This window comes from Boleophthalmus pectinirostris, unplaced genomic scaffold, assembly GCF_026225935.1.
Source record: "Boleophthalmus pectinirostris isolate CB_2022bp ecotype Guang Dong unplaced genomic scaffold, ASM2622593v1 HiC_scaffold_11, whole genome shotgun sequence".
NCBI lineage: Eukaryota > Metazoa > Chordata > Actinopteri > Gobiiformes > Gobiidae > Boleophthalmus > Boleophthalmus pectinirostris.
This window is the reverse complement of record NW_026570994.1, coordinates 14,423,673-14,436,083: the sequence shown is the minus strand read 5'-3', so window position 1 is coordinate 14,436,083 and position 12,411 is coordinate 14,423,673. Positions and strand designations below refer to the sequence as shown.

At 40.6% G+C, this 12,411-nt stretch overlaps 1 protein-coding gene across 2 annotated transcripts in view; it reads left to right on the top strand.

Moving 5' to 3' along the window:
* The window catches only part of LOC110153283 (gamma-aminobutyric acid receptor subunit beta-3-like), a 174,596-nt gene that overhangs the window by 100,325 nt on the left and 61,860 nt on the right, over positions 1 to 12,411 (top strand). For both annotated transcript variants that reach the window (XM_055163606.1, XM_055163613.1), the window contains one exon: positions 7,441 to 7,661. In XM_055163606.1, the coding sequence (XP_055019581.1) occupies positions 7,441 to 7,661 (221 nt within the window). The remainder of the gene's footprint in view (positions 1 to 7,440; positions 7,662 to 12,411) is intronic.

Genomic DNA, 12,411 nt, shown 5'->3' with positions numbered 1-12,411 from the left:
GTGGTTGCAGCAGTAGCAACAGTAGTTACAGAAGTAGTGATAGTTATGGAAGTGGTGGTAGTAGTTTCAGTAGTAGTTGAACTAGTAGTAGAAGCGAAGTAGTGGTAGTTGTGGTGGTAGTACTAGTGGTTGCAGTAGTAGTAGTTGTAGTAATTGCAATAGTAGTAGTTACAGTAGTAGTAGTAGTGGTAGTAGTTCCAGTACTAATAGTAATTGCAGTAGTAGTTGAACTAGTAGTAGTTGCGGTAGTGGTGGTAGTAGCAGTGGTTGAAGTAGTAGTAGTTGCAGTAGTAGTTGAGGTAGTAGTAGTTGTAGTAGTAGCGGTAGCAGTAGTGGTTGCAGTAGTAGTAGTTGTAATAGTAGTAGTTGCAGTAGTAGTAGTTATGGTAGTAGTGGTAGTAGTAATTGAACTAGTAGTAGTTGCAGTTGTTGTTGTAGATGCAATAGTAGTAGTCGTAGTAGTCATAGTAGTAGTAGTTGCAGTTGCCATAGTAGTTGTTGAAGTAGTAGTTGAACTAGTATTAGTAGTGGTTGTATTAGTAGTAATTGCAGTAGTAGTAGGGGTAGTAGTGGTAGTATTTCCAGTAGTAGTAGTAGTTGCAGTTGCCATAGTAGTGGTTGCAGTAGTTGTAGTTGCTAGTAGTAACACTACTAGTATATTATAACTACACTATTTTACTACATGTTTATATTAATTCTGCATCAAGTACAAAGATAAATGGATGATTATAGTCGGGAAGGGCATCTGATACAATGTCGATTTAAAGACCCTATAAATGCACTATTTTCTGATCTATGTTAGAATGTTGTTTCCTCATCATAAACATTCTGGAGTTTGTTTTTGTTTGTTTTATTCACACATGTTTGAGTAATCCTTTATTATCTGTAATCCTCTGTTTACATCTCCAAAGCTCAAAATGCTGTGTTCCACCTTATGATGTCATGAAGTATTCAAGTTACCTTTAGTTCAGTAGAGATTGGCAGTTCAGGACTAACACGGTCCAAATGATTTTAGTGCGAAGGAAACAACATTATAACATGGATCAGTAAACAGTGTAATATGGACCCTTTAAAAACCACATGAACTTTTGGGAGTCTGATTCTGCTGAAGTGGCTCTTTTTTTTTGTTTTTTCCCTGCCGTTTTGGTGGCACCAGGAGCGGGTGCCAGTGCCAGCTTGGTGCGGGTTGGTTTGGTTTCAACACCACAGCGGGCAGAGGGCAGGAGCGGTCAGAAGAGTGTGAGCAAAACTGAAGAAAAAAAAAAACAACACAAGGAGATTATGGGAGAGAAAAGAGGAACAATGGAGGCACGTTTGGTCGGGTCAAAAAGGACTTGTTTAGCTAAATTCTTGCTATTTCTGGTTTTGAATGTGTTTCTATAAATGATTTGGGTGAATTTAGCACCAAATGGCAAGAAATGTGGACACCTTAATTTACTAGTTTAAAGGTCTATTGTGTAACTTTTCTGGTGGAGGGTTCGTCAAACGCTTTTCTCCATGGAGCTGTTATTGCTTTGTTTGGAATGTTTCACAGTATGGCACAGGTGGATTTATAGCTCAAAAAGTACCTAGAAAAACAGGAATTCTGACTGACTGACGGTATTTAAGCCTTTCTATCGTCATGGAGATCAAACCTGACCAAGTTACAGGTCAGATCTGTGGAAAGACACAGCCCCGCTCATAGTCAGACTACCTTTTTCTACGTATTTTTGAGCTATAAACCCACCTGTAATTGAATATATGTAAGATAGAGCTGTTTAATGTCATACTGTGGAACATTCCAGGCAGCGCAATGACAGATCCATAGAAACAAGCAGGTGACGGACCCTCAGACAAAAAGTTACACAGTGCACCTTTAAAATAAAACTTAGATAAATACTCTGAACCCGATTTTTTCCCTAATTTTTTTGAGACAAAAAAGCCTTGCCCCTGTACAGATACATTGTTTAAGTCTGCTGTGTGCTATTAAAAAGTGTATTTTGGTATTATAATCAGGAAGTGTATGTTGTCATGCTAGTTGTTGTTAGATTTACTGTGATGGCTAAACTCCGCTCTGATTCCTGAAAGTCGTTAAAAGTGCTCGGTGCGTAATCATTTTAAGATTGCGGCATCCTGCCTGTATCTAATCACAAAGTGTTTTACCATGCGATAATCAGGAAGTGCACTGTTGGCATGCTAGCTCTTAGCATTACGTTACCGCAAAACTCCTCTGTGGCTTCTGAGATTTGCGAAAAGCACTTATAAACTTGTTTCGGTGAGTAATGAGGACGCTCTGGATCCAGAAAGGAAGTGAGGAATAACTTTGGAGCACTGTAAACTGTTTCCAACAAACTCGGTTTTTCATATTTTTTAAGACAAGAAAAAAAATCACAAATAACAACAACAACAAAAAAAATAATAATAAAAATAAATAAAAATCTGGGAAAATCTTGACTAAAATCTGACTTTTTGTATTTTACTTAAAAAAAAAAAAATAAAATAAAATAAAATAGACAACACTTCTTTAGCCAATATTGCAATGCTGGTATTTTTACTGCATTTTTTTTTATCCCTCATCTCATCGTGATATATCTGACTAGAGAAACAGCACAGTCCCGTGTATTTAAAGCAGTCCTGTTCCCCACGTCCTTCATATGAGTTGTCATTGAGTTGGCTGTGAATGTTGTTTTTACACCAACACTTCCAAATTACTAATACTGCTTTGAAATGCACCATATGCTCAAAGTGGACTCACAGCATCAAGGCTCACCTCTCCGGCTTCGTGAATCATACAGACCTCTTTTTTCCACTGCCGCTAATGAAGTATGGCGGCGTTTGGGGTTTTACGTGTTTTGAATGTTGTGGTTTTTAGGTTTTTTTTTTTTTTTTTTGTGTGGAGCTGCATTAGTGTGTGAGTCAGCCTGCCCACACACTCCTGCTGCTGCTGCTGCACAATGGAACTGTACCGTTTGGGTTACTGTAAACCAGAAGGAAGGGCAGAGAGAGAGAGAGAGGGAGAGAGGGGGAGAGAGGGAGGTTGGAAGGGGGGAGAGAGAGGAGAAGAGATAGAGAGAGGGGGGAGAGAGGAGAGAGAATGGGGAAGAGAAGGAGAGCAGAAATGGAGAGAGGGGGAGAGGAAAGGCAGAGAGAGAGGAGGGAGAGAAGGAGAGAGAGGGGGAGAGGGAGAGGGGAAAGAGAGGAGAAATGGAGAAAGGGGGAGAGGAAGGGCAGAGAGAGAGAGAGGAAGGAGAAGTGGAGAGAGAGAGGGGAGGAGAGAGAGGGAGAGAGAAAGGATGGAGAGAGGAGGGAGGAGGAGAGCAGAGATGGAGAGAGGGGGAGAAGAGGGGAGAGAGAGGATTTGGAGAAGGAGAGGAGAGAGAGAGGAGGAGAAATGGAGTGAGAGGGAAGAGGAGGAGAGCAGAAATGGGGAGAGGAAGGGCAGAGAGAGAGAGAGAAGAAGAGGAGGGGAGAGAAAGAGAGAGATGAAGCACAGAGGGAAAGAAGAGGGAGAGGAGAGAGAGATGGAGAGAGGGGAAGGAAAGGAGAGATGGAGAGAGGGGAGGAGAGAAGAGATACAGAGAGGAGGAGAGCAGAGAGGGGGAGAGGAAGGGCAGAGAGAAAGGATGGAGAGAAGGAGAGGAGAGAGAGAGGAGGAAGAGAGCGGAGATGGAGAGAGGGGGAGAAGAGGGGGTAGAGAGAGAGAATTTGGAGAAGGAGAGGAGAGAGAGAGGAGGAGAAATGGAGTGAGAGGGAAGAGGAGGAGAGCAGAAATGGGGAGAGGAAGGGCAGAGAGAGCGAGAGAAGAAGAGGGAGAGAAAGAGAGGAGGGGAGAGAGAGATGGAGAGAGGGAGAGGAAGGGCAGAGGGAGGGAGAGAAGGAGAGGAGAGAGAGATAAAGAGAGGGGAAAGGAGAGGAGAGATGGAGAGATAGGTAGAGAGAGGGGGAGATGAGGGAGGTGTGAAGGGGAGCGAAAGAAAGGAAGGAGAGAAGAAGAGAGGGATAAGAGGAGGAAAGCAGAGATGGAGACAGGGAGAGGAAGGGCAGAGAGAGAGAGGTGGGAGAGATGGTGAGAGGGCGAAGAGGAAGAGAGCAGAGATTTGGGAGAGAAAGGGCAGAGAGAGCGAGGAGGAAGGAGGTGTGGAGAGGGAGAGAGAATTGAGAAAGATGGATAGGTGGGGAGATGGAAAAAAGGCAGAGTTGGGAATGGCGAAGGAGAGACAGGAAGGGAGAGATGATGAGAGAGAAAGATGCGGAGAGAAAAAAGTGGTAGAGAAAGACTGGATAAAAGAAGAGAAGTAGTAAGGGAGAACGATAGGTAAGATGGAGAGAAAATGAGATAGACAAGGAAGATGGGAATGAAGAAAAGATAGGTTGAGATGGAAAAAAGAGGGGGGTAGAGAGAGACAGGAGGAAGAGGAGGAGAGGGGGGTGCAGTATAGGGAAGGAGAGACAGGAAAGGAGAGATGATGAGAGAGAAAGATGTGGAGAGAGAAAGAGTTAGAGAAGACTGAAGGATGAAGGAAGAGAAGAACTACGGGGAGATAGATGGGAAAGATGGAGAGAATATAAGGTAGAGGGAGATTAGATGGGGAGGATGTGGAGGACGAAGAGGTAGGGTGAGATGGAAAAAGAGGGGGATAGAGAGGAAATATGGTGAGGGAGAGATGATGAGAGAGAGAATGGAAAGATGGGGAGAGAGAAAAGAGCAAGAAGATAAGAACCAATGGGAGATGATGAAAAAGATGGAGAGAAAATGAGATGGATGGGGAGGAAAAAGAGGTAGTGGAAGATGGAGAAAAGAGACGAGGGAAAGAGAGAGATGAGAAAACAAAAGCCAAGAGAGAGAAAGGAAAGATGGAGAGAAAGAGGAGAAGGACATACTGTACACGTCGGAAAGATAGAGAAAAAGAGAAAGACAAGAATGAGGAGATGGAAAGAGAGAGAGAGGAGAGCGACAGAAAGCAACGGAGGAAGAAGAGAGAAAAGAAAGGAGGGCGAAGGAGAAAGAAACCGAGCGAGATGAAACGGGAGACGGAGTTGAAAGACGCAACGAAGAGAAAGGAGAGAGAAACACACACACACACACACAAAAAAAAAAAGCGCAGGGGGTGAGCGAAAGACAGACAGAAGGGAGAGAACAAAGGGATGAAAGAGGAGAGAGAAGGAGAGGAGGATTGAGAGACAGAAAAGAGAGAGATTTGGCACGTGCGTTGAATCAGTTGGCTGTGTCTGTTCCAGTCTGTGGGCTGCAGTCGTGTCATCACAACAAAAACACAACTCCAGTTTCAAAGCTGCTGTCCACAACGGGACTGTTTACACCGAGATAAAAACACAATATATACAACCATTATTATTATTATTATATGTTGGATACACACACACCCACACACTCTGGTCTGTCTCTGCTGTTGTGTCGTTGGGCAAGACACTGACACAATAATAATAATAATAAAGCAAGATAATCCCAGTGAACCCTTTTTAAATAAATAGTACACGGTGTCCCGAAAAATTTGACATCATTTTAAAAGCATTCGTCTTTAAACTACGAAGTCGAGCTCAGTGAAATTAAACAGTTTAGGTGTTGAATATCAAAAGTTTATTATGGGATTTTGTTTGTTTTTGCCTGTTGAAGATTTCCCAAATTTTGCATGGAAGACACGCAGCACAGTTTTGGGTGAGCAGATTCCAAGACGCAAAATGACTTCTCTTTTTTGAGTGAACGGCTCAATCTGAAAACAGAACAAAAATTACATATAAATTGTGTTTCTAGACTGTACCATATTTTCCTGGCTAATAGGCACTCTGGATTATAAGGCGCACAAATGTCATTAAATGGTCTATTTTCGAACTTTTTTCACAAATAAACCGCACTGGACTTTAAACGAAACACAACAGTTTGATGGGTCAGTCGGACTTTGTTTGGTGCGTTCACGGTGAGTCTTGACTTTGTTCAGTTGTGGCGTGTAGGGAGGGTGCTGTCTGGGACCGCTGGATTGTCGGCGTGTTCGCAGTGACTCAGTTGTTCAGTTGTGTCTAGAAGTGGCACATTGCACTCGCTTTTTCGGTTCGTTCCTCCGTTCCGTTCCTCGTCCTCGTGGAGTGACGAGTGTGGCTGCTCCGTGCGTGTTTGCGTGCGCTGCAGGTGGTGCGGCGTTGTAGTTTACTGAAGTCGTGCTTTGACACCCGAGTGGATTCGTGTATAGGGCGTGCAGTCGTTTTTTGATGGGGTTGAAGGCTTAAGAGCGTGAATAATAGCCCAGAAAATAAGGTACATTCTGTTAAAATTTCTGTTTTAAAAAAAAATTTCAACCAGAATTATTGGCCTCCGAAATGATAAATTCTTTTGCCAAAACCCAGAGATCTCGGGGTCTTGTTCACGAGTGAGGGGAGGATGGAGCGTGAGATTGACAGGTGGATCGGTGCAGCGTAGGCAGTGATGCAGTCGCTGTATCGGACCGTTGTGGTGAAGAGAGAGCTGAGCCGATTTACCACTCAATCCACGTTCCTCCCCTCACCTATGATCATGAGCTCTGGGTAATGACCGAAAGGACAAGATCGCAGATACAAGCGACCGCTCTCTGGAATGTTTCACAGTATGTCATTAAACCTTTCTGTCTTTCTATCTGGAGACCAAACCAAACCAAGTTACAGGTCAAATCTGTGAAAAGGCAATCCCGCTCACAGAAGTAATGTCTTTTTTTCTAGGTATTTTTGAGCTATAAAACCACCTGCAATTGAATAAATGTAAGGTAGAGGTGGTTTAATGTCACACTGTGGAAACTTCCAGGCAGAGCAATGACATCTCCATAGAAACAACCAAAAAGTTACACAATGCGAAGTTCGATTTCATAATCTGGTCCCATACTAGAGGAACGATGAAGTGTTGTGAAAAGGGGTGTGCAAAAATATTGAAATATGGATATATCATATCGTTTAATGTGATGATGCAGTATCGATATCGTGGGCTGCTGTATCGATATATCGCCAAGAGTATTTTTTTGGTATATTTTAATCAATTATTTTGTTACAGTGATACAGTTTCGTTGCTTGTTTAGAGGAAGGAAACTCATTCATGCGACACGTTTGACATTTTCACTGTTTTGATGATTAAAATGTTTGTGTTACATGTGAACTTTGCACAAGAAGTAGTTTAACAAAGACTTTTAGTATCACAGACATATTTTTATTGAACTGTATCGAATCAATTTGACAAATATCGTAATGAATCGAAAGTGCTCTGTATCGAGGTTTGTATCGTATTGGCAAATTCTTAACAATACCCAGCCCTAGTTGTGAATGTGAATGAAATAAAATTAAGGATTTCACTGTTGTTTAGTGTCAATAACCACAAATCTTTAAATTCTAATGTTTCTTCTCACAATATCGTAAAACACTAAAACTACTGCCGTACTCTTTGCTGTACCTGGTACCTCTCCTCACCCTCTCCCCCTCTCTCCACAGGACTACACCCTGACCATGTACTTCCAGCAGTACTGGCGTGACAAGAGGCTGGCGTACGTGGGCATCCCCCTGAACCTCACCCTGGACAACCGCGTGGCCGATCAGCTCTGGGTCCCGGACACCTACTTCCTCAACGACAAGAAGTCCTTTGTCCACGGAGTCACGGTGAAGAACCGCATGATCCGCCTGCACCCGGACGGCACCGTGCTCTACGGACTTAGGTGAGGACAGCAGCGGGCGCAATTGTGAAGAGCCGTTTACTATTGTTGTTGTTGTTGTTTTTCTGGTTCAAACTGGTTTAAGATTTAGGTTTCTAGAGCTGACATGTCCAGCCTTTGGCCTTTAGACGTTTGTAATTTTTCTGGTAAATTGGCACAAATTACCGAAATAAGAGTTTTACTGAAAGTACTTTTAAAGGACGTGTATTAAGCAAAATTGATGTTACCTCCTCAAAAACATACCTGAAGTTGTGTTTTGTTTCATTCACACATGTTTGAGTAATCCTTTTATTAGTCTGTCTACATCTCCAAAGCTCAAAATGCTCTGTTCCACCTTGTGATGTCATGAAGCTGTAGTTTTCAAATTAACAGCTACCTTTTACTTTTAGTTGTATAGAGATTGGAAATTCTAGGACTGAAATGATCCAAATGTTTCTAGTGAAGGTGTGTGGAGTTTAGAAACACAGTGGAGCACTTCCTGTATTAGAAGTAGGAATATTGAAATATCGATATATCGTATCGTTTAATGTGATGATACAGTATCGTTATCTTGGGCTGCTGTAACAATATATCATCAAGAGTATTCTTTTGGTATATTTTACTAACATCGCTACAGTTTTTTAGCTTATTTATGTGACACATTTGGCTTTTTCACTGTTTTGATGAGTAAAATGGGCAGTTTTTTCATGTTAACTTTGCACAAAACTGTTTAACTTTAGACATGATTTAGCCTTTTCTTTATTGAACCGTATCGAATTGCTTTGAAATATATATCGTATTGAATCAAATGCTCACTGTATCGAGATGTATCGTATCGAGGCCTATGTATCGAGGTATGTATTGTATCATCAACTTCTTAATGATACTGAGCCCTAATTAGAAGAACTTGTGTGAAAGAAAAAAAACACAACTCCAGGTCTGTTTGTGATGAGATAAAAACATAACCTAGATCAGGAAACAGCATAATATGGGCCCTTTCATGAAAAAAAAAAAAAAAAAAGTCAGAATGCCTGTTTTTCTATGTATTTATGAGCTATAAAACCACCTGTAGTTATATAAACGTAAGGTAGAACTGCTTAATGACATATTGTGAACGCCCAACAAAAAAGTTACATAGTGAACCTTCAAAGTCTGTAAACTATAAAATGCATAGAGATAATTAGTAATCTTGTAAATCTTGTATTGATTTGTATTTCCTAGAGCAGGAATAAACAGGAAGAGAATGAGCGTCAGTCATGGGGCGGGTCATTACTACATCAGGCTGCAGTAATCATGGCCCCTTATTGATCTCCTACTCGATAAATGCCAACGTGTCTTATAGTCTGTAACTTATTTTTCCTAATGGCTAGAAGAATGTTGTTAAATATAAATAACTTCAAAATAATTATTGTGATCAGAGGACTTTTTGCCAGTTTAAGTAATAATAAATGTTAAAGGTCCTATATTACATAAATTGACCCTTGTGGTTACCAAATTAAACAAAACACACACCAAAGTTCTTGTAGAGGTGCAAATGCAAGGGAAAGTGAAATAAAAGTGGAAAAATGCATAGCACACTCAGATGATCGGTGTCCAAAAGCTGTTTTTTAAATTTTTAAATAATGTTTCGGCAAAAAAAAAAAGCCTTCCTCAGATGTTTTTCTTACTTTGGACCACAGTGTTCATTGTATAGGATGGTGTTTCCCACAGAAAAGTGGTTGCAAGATGGTGCTGGAGGTGGGGTTGCATGTAGAAGAAGTGAGGAGTGGAGGGGGTGCGTGGAGATTCCATGTGACGACCATAGTTTTGCGAGGATTTGGAGGGATGTAATGTAAGGCGGGGGCCACTGCCTTAACTATAAAACTTCAAACTTTCTAGTACAGGGTTCTCCAACCTGTAGCTCGGAAGCTGCCAGTATCTCTCCACCGCCCCCCAAATAGCTCGCCAAGAGATTTCTGAATTATATTTATTGTGCTGAATAACTCAATTTGATGAATTAAATGTCTGTTATCATTGTAAATATATAATTTTGAGCCTAATGTTGTGCAGTAATAATTGAATAAAGGTTTATGTTTTATAGGGATCCATCTGTACCTCATCTAAAGCTCATTGCGGCTCTTCTATACCCTCAGTTTCTTGTGACTGCTAACATTAGTAGATCTCTGGGATTTTCATTTTGTAAAGGTAGATCACCCGAGGAAAAAGACTGGAGACCCCTGCTCTAGTTATATAGAATGTTGTTATCTCCTCAGAAACATACCTGGAGTTGTGTTTTGTTTCATTCACACGTGTTTGAGTAATCCTTCATTATTAGTCTGTCTGCATCTCCAAACCTCAAAATGCTCTGTTCAACCTTGTGATGTCATGAAGTGGTAGTTTTCAAGTTAACAGCTCATTTTACTCATTAGAGATTGGAGGTCTGAAATCATCCAAGTGATTCTAGAGAAGGTGTATGGAGTTTAAAAACACTGTGGAGCACTTCCTGTATCACCACATGACATCACAAGGTGGAACAGGGTGTTTTCTGTTTGAGAGAACAACTTAAAGAACCTGAACATGCAGGGTTTGCGCGTTAAACATGTGTGAATGAAACAAAACCCAACTCCAGTTTTGTTTGTGATGAAGAAACAACATTATAACACAAATCATAAAATAGCGTAATATGAGCCCTTTAACATCCATAAACATGTATTGATTGACGTATTGATTGATTTTAGCATGTTATGTGTACTAAGCAAGCCAACCCGCTGGGCTGGCATACCGTGGCTAACCCCAGCATTAATATTACATAACTCGTCTGCTAATTAGTTCCTTACACAGCACTTAAAGTTGTAATTAAACATTTAAAAGTATTGGTGGCATTTAACGCAAAGTTCTCAGTCAGCATGAGGTTTAAAGGTTCATTGTGTAACTTGCAACTCTACTCTAGAAAGTTTCACAGTGCGGCATTAAACCTTTCTATCTTCATGGAGACCAAACCAAAAAGTTACAGGTCAGATCTGTGGAGAGGCGACCCCGCTCACAGTCAGAATGTTGTTTTTTGAGGTAGTTTTGAGCCCTAAAACCACCTGTAATTGAGTAAATGTAGAGCTGTTTAATGTCACACTGCGGAACATTCCAGGCAGAGCAATGGCGTATCCATAGAAACAAGCAAGTGATGGACCCTCCGCCAGAAAAGTTACATAATGCACCTTTAAACCTCAATAACATGGATTTTAATTGACTTAAAAACTTGCATTCTTACTCTGAATGGGCTCGCCTTTCCACAGATCTGGCATCTAACTTAGCCCTATGCCGTCACTTGCTGTTTCCGTAGAGTTAAATGCTTGTAATGCCATACTGTGGAACATTCCAGGCTACATCCACATGAAGAGAAGCTGGTGACCCTCGACCAGAGAAGTTACACAGTGCACCTTTAATTGTGTAAAACCCTGACTTTTCCCTGACCTTTTAGCTCGTAATTTGTCGGCGGTGCTTGCTTCAGTTTAGCCGTTAACTCCGCGGAGAGACGTGTTTTTCATGGAAATCACACTTTACAAATCCCAGAATAGCATCTGATTTGCAAACATTAACAATTTTATGCTAATTATGTTGTTTTGTTCACTGTGTCCTACACCGATATTAGGCGTGTTTGTGTCGAGTGAAATCTGCTCTGAGTTTGCAAAAATGATTATATGAGGAAGGGCATCAGGTTTAAAATGAACACTGGAAATTTCTCTGATCTGCACTAGAAAAAACAATATCTAGCTAAGTTAAAAACATTTTACTTTGAGTAGTTTCAACTTGACAAGTGAAATACCAAGTACCAATGGAATAAGTGTGTTTTTCTTCATTCAAGCAACATTCAAGTTTGTTTCTTAAGTGCAAAAAGTTCTTGTTTTTCTTATTTTAAGTGCAGCAAGGTGTATTTTCATATTTTAAGTACAAAAAGTCTTGTTCCACTGGCAGATCATTTTACTTGTCAAGTGAAATTGACTCAAATCATCATAAAACTTTCTTAATTCAAGTCATCTTAACTTGGCTAGATTTTGTTTTTTGCAGTGTGGCCAAGATTTAAAATTTTATATCAGGTTATTCATCTTGTTTTCAGATTTATTATGTACTTCTACTTCTGAGACGGCTTAATTCTAGTGTAGAGGTAGTTTATTTTAAGATTACTTGTCAAGTAAAATGATCCTGCTGCATGGACAAATAATTTCACTACTTTTAAGTCATTTTCTGATAGATTTAAATGTTTATGTAATACATTTTGACCAAGCTAATTTGCAGTGTATAATTGATTTGGGTTTATAATAGTCCACAAGGCTTTATTAGTTAATTAATCATCTGGTTACCATAGTTACACAGTGGCCTAATGATATTACTCAAGTAGAAGTACAAAGTATTGAAGAAAGTACTTAAACATACCTGAAGTTGTGTTTTGTTTCATAATTTTACACATGTTTAAAACATAAACCCAGCATAATTAGGCTTCTTAGTGCTTCTCTTAAACAGAAAACACTCAGTTCCACCTTGTGATGTCACGTGGTAATACAGGAAGTGCTCCACTGTGTTTATAACTCCATACACACCTTCACGAGAAACATTTGGATCCTTGCAGCCCTGGAATTGCAAATCCAGGGCTGGATTTGCAAGTAAAAGGTAGCTGAATTGAAACTAGACCAGGTCTAAACCAGGTCTAACCCAGGTCTAATCCAAAGCACTGCTAAACCAGGTCCAAACCAGGTCTAAACAAGGTCTAAACCAGGTCTAAACAAGGTCTAATCCAAAGCAC